The sequence below is a fragment of the Antennarius striatus genome, chromosome 21, assembly GCF_040054535.1.
Source record: "Antennarius striatus isolate MH-2024 chromosome 21, ASM4005453v1, whole genome shotgun sequence".
In the NCBI taxonomy this organism is placed as follows: domain Eukaryota; kingdom Metazoa; phylum Chordata; class Actinopteri; order Lophiiformes; family Antennariidae; genus Antennarius; species Antennarius striatus.
Window position 1 is genome coordinate 16,728,742 of NC_090796.1, and position 10,791 is coordinate 16,739,532.

Here is a 10,791-nt window from a genome sequence, read left to right on the forward strand (position 1 = left end):
AATAAATTAACTCATTTCAAGAAATTAACTCATCATCAATACTGTTTTATGATTACAGTAATTTAAATTCAAATTATTAAATGTAGGTTTTATTTCACAATAGAGTTTCTAATTAAAGTTGTCCTCAGTATACCAGTGTAAAAAAAATGTTTTTGCTCAGTGAGTTTAACATGTGGATAAACTTGAGGAGAGACAACATGAGGCCCCTAGAAGCCATCAGTTGAAGACTGACGCTGTGGAGAACACATCAAGAAGAGTCTGAGAGGATGGAGGAGTTTGTTCACACATTATCCATATGATTCTATTATTATTAATCTATTTTTGTCCTTCATCAATATAAATAATCAAGCAACCTCCTGTCCAGCAGGTGGCGGTATGGCCGTGAGTATCACTGCATAAACTTCACAGGTGAATCTAAAAATGTCTACATGAATTAAATATATTCTTCATTATTCACTAACAATGTATTTTATACTCCACAACTGTTAATACAAGACAAAAGACAGAATATGATCAATTCTTTATTCAACACATGCACTTATTTGTTTACAAAAATATTTCTTCAAAAGAAAACTGGCACAGTGCAAAAGGCGAGCCTTAACGTCATTTCAGTTTGATAATCTGGAAATAAAGAATGCATGAATAATGTCAAATAATCTGATTCAGTTTCTTCAAATGCATTAAACACAGAAAACATTCAGAACATAAACAAACATAAACAGGCTTGTATTGTGAACATATCTGTTAGCTCAATCCATCGTAACATTATTAATGTGATCATTGATTTTGTACTGAAACCAAAATCCAGTGACATCGTTCAAAAATATAAAAGGAGGGTTGTTTGTCATTTCAACCAGAAAATTTAAGACATGGTACCATTTGATAATCATTGGCAATTTGATCAATGTTTAATCTCTCAGCTCTTCCGCATAATGGAAAAACACAATAATTACCAACTGAAAGCATTTTGTCTTCTTCATTAAACCTGTATTAGTATTAAGTTCTACAACATCATCCCTGGATGATAATGATGCTAATCAGGCATTCACTCCTGTTTTTGCTCATGTCATCAGGACATTTGGTAGAAAATAAGTTGGAATAAGCAGAATTGACTATTTAAGGCACACTAGGTTACAGTAAATTCATCAAGAATCATAAAAAGCAGCCACAACTTCCTGAATTGTAATCTAGATCAAGACTGAGCTGGAATTGGGGTATATCCTGCTGTTCTAGCATAAACGTGGCAGAATTTGTGTTGAAGGGCTCAGTTTGAATGTTTGGACCTGAAAGTAATCCTGTCTTAGCTCAGGGGCCACATCACATATTTGAAGACCCAATGTCGCAGCAATATAAAAAGGCCACCTGCCATCATTTATTTAGGATCCTTTCAGATCCACTCAGAACGTTTGATGACTACATACTTGCTGCTGCTGCCTCGATCTGTAGTCTTACTTGAACTATGTTTGGAACCCTGGCGGTATTTGCGTTCATGTTGAGGCTTGTTGTGGTCGCTGCACCGACCGTCAGCCTCTGGCCTGTTCTGAAGCTGACCATTATGAACACCTCTGGGAACGTCTCCCATCCGTCCTTTGCACAGGTTCTCGATATTATCGGCGTACTGCTGGCGCTCTTCTTGGGCGATGTTTACGTCGTTCTGCCGGCATGTGATTTTGGCATTGGTGAGGTCGGTGATGGGCAGGGGTTGCTCTGTGGCTTCACCAGGAGACATGACAACAATGTTGTACCCGGGTGGAGCTGATGGTGTGTTCCAAGAAAAAGCATAACTCTTGTAATCCTCGCTGTTAAGTCCTTCTTCGTTAAGAGCTCCCTGCATGAGCCCATAAAAGTCTTCATCGGGCAGCTTCGTGCGCCGGGAGCGTACAATCCTACACATGGTACTGATGCCCAGGTGCAGCATCTCCCATATGTTGAGGGCCAGACAAAGCAGGGAGACCGTGTACATGATGATGAGGAAGATGGTTTTCTCCGTGGGCCGGGACACGAAGCAGTCGACGCTGTGAGGGCAGGGAGTGATCGAGCACATGTAGGTACTGGGCACAGCAAACCCATACAGGATGTACTGTCCACACAGGAAGCCCACCTCCAGCACGAATCGCACAATCAGATGGAGGACGTAAATCCGCATCAGTCCATCCTCTTTGATACGTTGGCGGCCATCGTGACGCACCTTGGCCTTATCTTTCTCATCTTCATTTTCCTTTGCTGGTCCGCCACCGTCACTCTGCACATCTGCCAACTCATAGATCATGGGGTCTTCCTCGTTGTCTTCCTCAGCCTCCTCGATGCCCCTGTGCTGCATTCTACCAGCGAGATAAAACTTCTTCTTTGATTGCCTCTGCAACAAAACCCTGGCAGTGCCACTGCCTGCTCGCTCCTCTGCACGAGCAATCTTGTTGACAGCATAGCCCAGGTACATGAGAGAAGGCGTGGCCACCAGAATGATCTGGAAAACCCAGAAGCGAACGTGTGATAGTGGAGCAAAGTCATCGTAGCAGACGTTCTCGCAGCCGGGCTGTTCCGTGTTGCAAGTGAACTTGCTCTGCTCGTCATAGTAGATGGACTCGCCTCCAACGGCCGTGAGAACGATGCGGAACACAATGAGGACGGTGAGCCAGATCTTGCCCACAAACGTGGAGTGGTTGTGGATTTCATCCAGTAGTCGAGTCAAGAAACTCCAACTCATGGTGGTGGATTAACAGCAGCGACAGACAAAATGCAGCTCTTGACCTGTGAAGAGAGTCAGACCATTATTCTTTAGTCTGACCTCATCTCTGAGAGTCTCTCCAACTCTACACGTGGTTATCAGGGCAGGCATCGCTTCACATTAACAGCACATTTATCCTTGATTCTTTTAATAGCTGTACCCTGAAGCTCTTGTGTAAACGTACTGCTGGCATTAATACACACAAGAAGAGGAATGGCTACGATGGAATTTTCAACCATAACCATAATGTGTCTGATCGCTATCCTGTTCATAAACTGGAACTTCAAACTCTACAGGTCAAATACCGGCTGCATGAATTACAATCATACCATTTGCTAAAATAACACCAAATTACAACACTAATAAATATAATCACTCATCATAATGGAGGAGGAGGTGATATCCAGCAAATGAGCACCTCAGTTGGGACTATAAATGTACTCTTTCAAACATTTACGTCAAACTTTTTGCTGAATTCTTCAGGAACTTGTCAGAACCTGTGCGACTCAGATCTGCCTCCTACTGGTAAACCAGACAGGGATCGTTCTCAGGCTGTCACTGCATTCAAACAATCAAACTTAAAAGGAAAACAAATTCTTAAAATTATCAGTATATCAAAAGTCTCCTTCTGCAGTGGGAGATGTTGATAATGTAGCATGTAACACTCTGGAATCCTCATCTGAGATGGACGTTAGCTTTAGCTACGGTTTGTGCTAACACATTACTTCATGCATTCTTCTGGGGCAGACATCTCCACAAGTTGTTCATGTGAGACAAAGGCTTCTGGTGGACGATTTTGTTAAAACTGACTTGTCATCAGTCTAAGAATAAGCCTGGAGCCTGACGCCAGCAAGATCAGGTGATGAAGGAGCCCCTTCAGCTTCTTCTGGGACGGATGAAGGCAGTGATATCATCACAGTTAGCTGGAATAAAAGTTTCAGTGTTTAGGAAGAGGCTTGTGATCTTCGTGCGACCACACTGGCAGACCCTCCAGGCATTGCCGAAACAAAACACCAGCTTTGTTTAACAATTGAAATGATTTCTCTGTTTCGCAATACACGCAGATGGAAAATAAATCAAAATCAGCGCTCGCAACTTGTTTTCTTGAATGTTAATGAAGAATATAAGTAAACCCTTGCTGTTTCTAGTTTCTCAATTGTGCATCGTCACCAGTAAAAGTGTTTTTCAGCTGTGGTCCAGCCCTGGAGGCGCTCGTCACAGACACAAAGGACACACACATGCATTCAGTGGGTGAATGAAGAACAACCAGGTCCAGCTGCCGTTAAAATGCTTCCTCGTGTCTCTCTCTGCAGAGAAAACACCTTGACCATCTCATTAAGAAGCACATGTGCTTCACATCTGCACATCTGGAAGAGTTGTATAATCAGCCATTAGCACCCAAACACAAGTCTCACAATCGGCTAGGAAGTAGAAAGACAGAAAATGATTTACTCCTTTATCTTCACCTCAGCATCCTGCAGCAGCGCTCCAAAGGAAGCAGCTAGCATGAAATAACACATGGATTAACCTATGAAAAGCCTGACCCCAGGGTCAATGGATTAGATTTATATCTAATTTTATATATATTAAAAATTTTAAATGAAATTAATTTGTTATTTGTTTATCAAAGCTTTTTTGGTTTGGAATATTTTTAAATAAAGTTTGGAGTAAATTTTTGAATAAACTACATTTAAACACTGTTTTTTTCCCCAAAATTATTCCGTCAGTCTTAGTAACTTCTACAGAAATCCACATTTTAGTTACATCAATATAAAAATGGACTTTAAATTAATTCCGTTAGTTTGTTACGTATTTCTATCAACATTGTCCCAAAAAACAAATGTTTGAGTCAGAAAAATAAGTTTTAAAATTAAAAACAGACATTTAACAACAAAGACAATATTAGCATTTGATGTGATTTAAATGTTTTACACATCCTCTAAGTGTAGCATTAGCTTTGTAGCCGCAATGCTAGCCGTGCCACGTCAAAGGCCTGTAGGTGATCCAGAGAATTTTCCCCAGATGTCTCCCAGTCTCCAGCTTCCCACAGCGCCAGTAAAAGAACTATTTGAGGAGTGGAACTTTACGAAGCAGTCAGCCTGTCTAAGAAGGCTTTAAGATTGAAATGTGAAGGCTTGTGGTTTCCTTCCAAGCAGTTAAAACACCACCCTGCCCCAATGTGTTGAGAATGAAACACCCACCGTTAACTAGCAGGCAGTAACAAGGTCGCAGTCTGCTGATGTGCATGAGGACGCTAGATGGGAAATGACATGAGGTCAATGAGTAATAAAAGTTTGACTGGAGTCACACCAGGATTGTCGGAACCACAATCTCACCATTTTCACCCAATACACACCTGCCATGACACGTCAACAGGAAACAGCTTCAAACCAGGGACTAATTCACAACAAACACGGGTGAAAACGACCTCCAGGGTGGGACTTCCTCATCTGGATGGAAAACCTCACACCAGATTCCAAACTCCACACCAGCCAGTATTCCCATACATCTATGTTTCATCCTCTTCATCAATGTTTCTTCCTCCAATTTGGAGTCGCTGTTCTGATTTGAAGCGGTGCCCAAAGGAACGTTCAAAGATTTGGAAAAATCTTACTGAATTATTAAACTTTTGAAGTATTCACCGTGAATTGGTTGTTAATGTTTGTTTGTTAAAATGAGTCTCTACCTGTTTCAGTTGTTTTGGTGAAAACTGTCATGCCGTTTTATTGTGAAACTTGCAGGAACCATCCAACAGCTGGAATGACGGACTATTCCTTTAAGGGGTGAAATGCTCCCTTACAGTCAATAGTAATAACAGTAATAACAAGAACCAAGGCAGTCAGAGACTGCAACATCCTGCGGCTTAGGTCAGGGTACCCTGAAAGTAGTACCTGACAAGTGCATAGCTTCGACCTTTCAGGGTAGGTCAATCAAAGTACCAGCTTTCATCTACCTATGCACTAGCTATGATCTATGGTCAAAGCTAGTGCATAGGTAGATCAAAGCACTAGCTTTGATCTCTGGTCTTACACTGGCCTCCTCCCTCCTCTTCCTATCTTAAAAGTTTAAATTTGACCTTGAACTAGTTTTCTCCAGGTCAAGGTCATCGTCTCATTTTCATCCCCTTTGCCACCCGAATAATGCGCTTTTTGTCTCATCTTTCTATCTGCAACTGTTGCGAAGATATTGGGTGGACATATGAACAAACAAACACAAAAACACTGACAATTACAATACATTGCCGCTTTCAAGCAGGATTTAATTATAGATTATTTGAACGTTCCTGCTCTGATCATGCAGAATCATGAATTCAGTGTATTTATGCATAGCTGAAGTCAATCCCTTTACCTCTCTGTGTTCTATCCTTCCTTCCCTCCAGGCCAGAGTTTGGCGATGTTTCAAACCCCATGTGCCTGCAAAGCCAGCACCACAAACAAAATCGTAAAACATCTGTTAAATCAAATTAAACAGTTATATTATTGGACTGGGACAGAAGTGTGACTGTCATCTCGATTATATCAGCTGTACAATTCACTTAGGTTTCACTTTACTGCCTTTGGTTTAAAATCAACAATTTAAAGTTGGATGCTGTGAGTCCTTCGATGATAAACGCTGTAGATGTGAGCGGTTTACAGATCCACATTGAATAATACTCTAAAATAAGTGAGGATAAAATCATTTAACTTAATTACTTTTTGAGGAATTCAGCCGATCCATCAGTCTCAGCAGTCTCATGATAATAAACTGTTTTAAAAACTCAAATACTGATTTTACAAACACAATGCTTTGCTGTTCTTGATTGTTATCACTACTAACTAAACAAACAAGTTCAGATCTTCACCATGATGAATAGATAAAAAGTTTAACTATCAGTTAATGCTACGTAACTTTTGTGAAGCCTGTTAAAACTGTATGTCTTAACTCAGACATGTTATACTATGACAAAACTTATAATTAGGTAGTTAAACCCGAAGCTAATGGACGACTGTGTGTGTGCCTGTTTGTGTGCATGTGTGTGTGTGTTAGAGAGTGAGAGATACAGAAAAAGAGAGCTTTACCTCCTGTGTGAATTCACATCATCTTCATCCTTCTGACAGCTGATCAATGTTTCCCGCCAAAAACTGCTTGTCAGAAGAAAAAAAAAATCAAATAATCAAATCACAGAAAAGGAACAGCTAAAATGTTTTAAACAAGTAACGTTTAAAGAGCGTTGAGGTGATTTTTTTGAAAGACTTCTCCTCAAGACGGACCAGAAGCCAGCGCTCGACTGTAGGCGCTGAGGAAGACTAACTAATCCCACAAGAGGAGGGGCTCAGAGGAAGAGAGACAGACAGAGAGGGAGAGAGAGACAGGAGGTGAGGGAGAGATAGAGAAATGGAATGAAAGCGGGAGGAGAGAGTGGGAGGGAGGGGAGAGGGATGTACAGTAAAACAGATCAAATGAAGAAAAAAAAAAAGAAAGTAAAATTCATATTAAATAATCCTTAGCCTAGAACGTGGCTAACATGAGTTAGCCGTCAGTGGGGTGATATAGCCAATAGTAGAGGAGCATTCATATTTTGATAATACTTAACATGGCTAAGAGTTAACGTTAGCTGTAGGTAGGGAAACATTTGTGATTGATAAGTCTTGAACACCGCTAACGATAGCTGGTGTTGGCTGCCAAGAAGGGGATGTATATATTCAATATTACCTCACCCTTCATATATGGCTAACATTAGCCAGTTTTAGCTGTCAGACAGACATCATTTATGTTTAATAATAGCCTTGAACATGGCTAATGTTAGCTGGAGTTTCATACCAGCCACTTTCAGATTTATAATTTTGATCCAACGCTGTTGCTCAGCAATTTGTAGCTTTAGCAATTTTTCCACTATAGAAAATTGCTTGTTTTACTCGCTTATTGTTTTACAGCTTATCATTAGCAATAGGAAATCGTCCAATGTGAACACACCGTTAGCCATTGTCAGATACAATCAGAAGCCAGTGTGTGCAGCACACCTGTGTCTGTCACCTTTATCTACAGGTGAGTATCAGTGGAGTCTTCCTCACGAAAGACCAGTTCTACTGCCTCCTAAACAATCACAGACATATCTGTCATCAAGGACACAGCAGCTGCTTTATCAGCACATTATCTTCAATCTGAGGAGTTAGACATCTTGCTAACCCATTCTTCTGACTCGTTTCCTCCGGCATCTTCCAGCTCACGAAGGTCAACGACCGAGGCTGTCAAACAACGTTTATCACGCCGTTGTCTGTGAGGCTGAACAGCCACCAGCAGCTCTTTCATCGGGCTCTGGATTCAAGTTGTGACTATAAAATTTGTTCTCGTCAGCTACCAAGTTCTCCACAAGTTTCCTTAACGGGTTAGAATGAATGAATCTTAAATGTGAAGGTCAGTCTGACACAACTCAGCCAGTATAAACAGCGGTGATGTCACCAGTATGGTAGAGCTACAAAGAAGAGGATGCCACAGATCCAACAAAGGATTATTCATATTTAATAGTGTTTTGGCTAATGCTGTAGACCATGTTCAGCAGGCAGGTCGATCCTGTGATGTCAAACTTAACAAATGTAGGGAACACAAAATTGACCAAACTATAACTCAACAGAAGAAGATAATCTGAGGGAGCATCAAGCAAAAACGACATATTTAAGATCCCATCATATCAAAGTTCAGCCACTTCTGAGCTAACACAGTAAGTTTGAAAAATTGGTGTACACAGGTACTCTCAGGTTCCTCATCCTGTTAACACTCTTCACTTCCTCCTGGAGGATACCGAGGCATTCTCGATCTAAATGAGCGTGTTCTTGGCCCATCCTGGGATTTACTCCAGGAGGATCCAGGCCCCAGGAGGATCCTAAGCAAATATTAAACAACTTGTGTCCTTTGGATGTGAAGGAGGAGCAGGTCTACCTCGAGGTTCTCACATAGATGGGGTTGAACCATTGATCCAGACGTTTGGCTAACTAACCCTAACTCTGTCAGGCTGAGAGATAACCAACACATACAAAAGTTTGTTTGATAGGTTTTAGGAATCACTCAGGACCGTTGCTATTTTCTGTTTTCTTCTGAACACCAGGAACAATCCAAGGATCACATGATGAAGGAACAAGGTCAATAACAAGAAGTCTTTTCTTCTGGGTTCTCGCACCTGAGCCGATGGACCAGCCCTTCGGGTGCCAAGACACTTTGTTGAGATTTTTCAATACAATGTTTGCTTTTATCAACTGCTGCATCAGCAGAGCAGAAAGAGAAACTCCTGATCTCATGGAGGGAGGAGGTTTTACTCCTCCTCAAGGACACAGCAGCACTGTTGTAATGTTTGCTTGGACAACCAAGCAAAGGAATCTTTGTCACTGTATCTCCGTTGTTCATCTAAAGGACATTTGTTGCTAACTGTTGCTCCTGCTCAAATGTATTTGCTTGACTTTTGGCTGTCTCCTTTAGCTATCAGCAGAACAATCAAACACAAAGTAGTGGGAACACCGACAAATCAACCCGATGGCATTTGGCAAAGGAAGTCCATGTCCTAATTCAGAGACCTCCTAACTGAGTTATCTTTCACCTCAGAGGGGAATGGAGACAAATCAATGAGGGTATCAATAAAAGCAATCATCAGATTGACCCACCAATTCAAAGCAGCTTCACAGCATCTTCTGTTATTGGTGTTGGTGGTGTTGGGGAGGGCTGTATCAGCTGGTACGGCGTGCACCTATAAGGAGGCGGTTCTGTCAGCGATCTGCAGATTGGTTAAATTGAGTTTCCTCTTTATCCACTTTCCTCTGGAGGTCACTGGAGTTGGCTTGGAAGTGGAGTTATCTGCTGCCAATTTAATGCTAATAGATAGACATGTGCAATGTCAGCCTCCATACCACCTAAACTGAAGATCAATACTGGGACAATCAATGGAGCTGAGAGTTCCACATCCAGAGCTGGCGGTGAGGACAGCCATGAATCCCAAGCAGACCAACGGTGATACGGTTTTTACTGCTGATGTCATCATAACGACCAGTAAGAAGTATGAAGGAACACAACATTCAGACATCCACCTGCAGCAGCAGAACATAGTTCCCAGGTCAGAAGAAGTCCTGGAACCCGTCACGACTGGACTTGAGGTGCGTCACAGTAGCTGATTGATCCATTTTGCAAACCACATATCTACTGTATCTATCTATCTGGTAAAGACTGTCCACATGGATCAAAGCTGTGTCCATCCAACATTATCAGTTCAATGATCAATCAATACATCAGAACTTCATGATACTGGTAATCATTAATGTGGCACAGACGCACAGACATCTGAGGAATGATTTACTCTGATGTAAAACCACAGAAGAAGAAAAAGATGGAGTTCAAGGTGTTCAGACAAGATCACAAGGAGATGCTGAATCGGCAAACGCCTCAGCCAATCAGCAGTGTCCATTGACAACATAAATATACAACATATGACACCATCACAGCCCCCTGTCCCAGTTTAATGAGTTGTTTACCCCCCACGGGTGTTTCATCATGTCTAATGCTACGTATGCTACTGTTTACCCCCTAGGGGGTGTCTTCACCAGTCTGATGCTACATGTTAGCATGTGTCCTCCTGCAGTTGTTGCTGCTCGGGACTCCTTGTGTCAAATGTGCTGACAAATGAGTCACTACAAAACTAAATAAGAGAGCCCTCTAGTGGTTAATGACTGTCAGTACAACAAGGCAATAACAAGCGCCCTCCAGTAGTCAGTCGCTACAAATACTGTATTAAATAAGCGAGCCCTCTAGCGGATAGTGACAGTCACTACAACGCTTCAACAAGAATCGCCCTCTGGTGGTAGATGACAGTCACTACAAAGGTAAAATGAGAGGACAATATTGTACATGAATTACCGGTACTCGACCCTTTTAAAATGCACAAGTTTTATATTTGAATATCTTAAACTGACTAAACTAAGTGTTTTAGCGACATCTAGCGTCCACATGTAGATTACAACCTGAGTCAGTTGGATTTCACTTCACAAAATTTAAGCATGAAACATTTTAAACCGAATTAACTTTTAAACCAACTCGAAAATTACTGT

General features: G+C 41.5%; 1 protein-coding gene across 1 annotated transcript; it reads right to left on the reverse strand.

Moving 5' to 3' along the window:
- Nucleotides 1–508: 508 nt before the first annotated feature.
- Nucleotides 509–10,691, reverse strand: LOC137588131 (gap junction gamma-1 protein-like). The gene is made up of 4 exons (XM_068304984.1): nucleotides 9,358–10,691; nucleotides 6,784–6,846; nucleotides 6,074–6,138; nucleotides 509–2,748 (listed from the first exon to the last, which is right to left on the reverse strand). Exon 4 carries the CDS (start codon nucleotides 2,702–2,704, stop codon nucleotides 1,388–1,390), a length of 1,317 nt encoding a protein of 438 aa, XP_068161085.1. The 5' UTR covers nucleotides 2,705–2,748; nucleotides 6,074–6,138; nucleotides 6,784–6,846; nucleotides 9,358–10,691; the 3' UTR covers nucleotides 509–1,387.
- Between the last annotated feature and the right edge of the window lie 100 nt (nucleotides 10,692–10,791).

Bases quoted from the DNA above. Each gene is read 5' to 3' on its own strand.
- LOC137588131 (XM_068304984.1), bottom strand. From the start codon at position 2,704: ATGAGTTGGAGTTTCTTGACTCGACTACTGGATGAAATCCACAACCAC.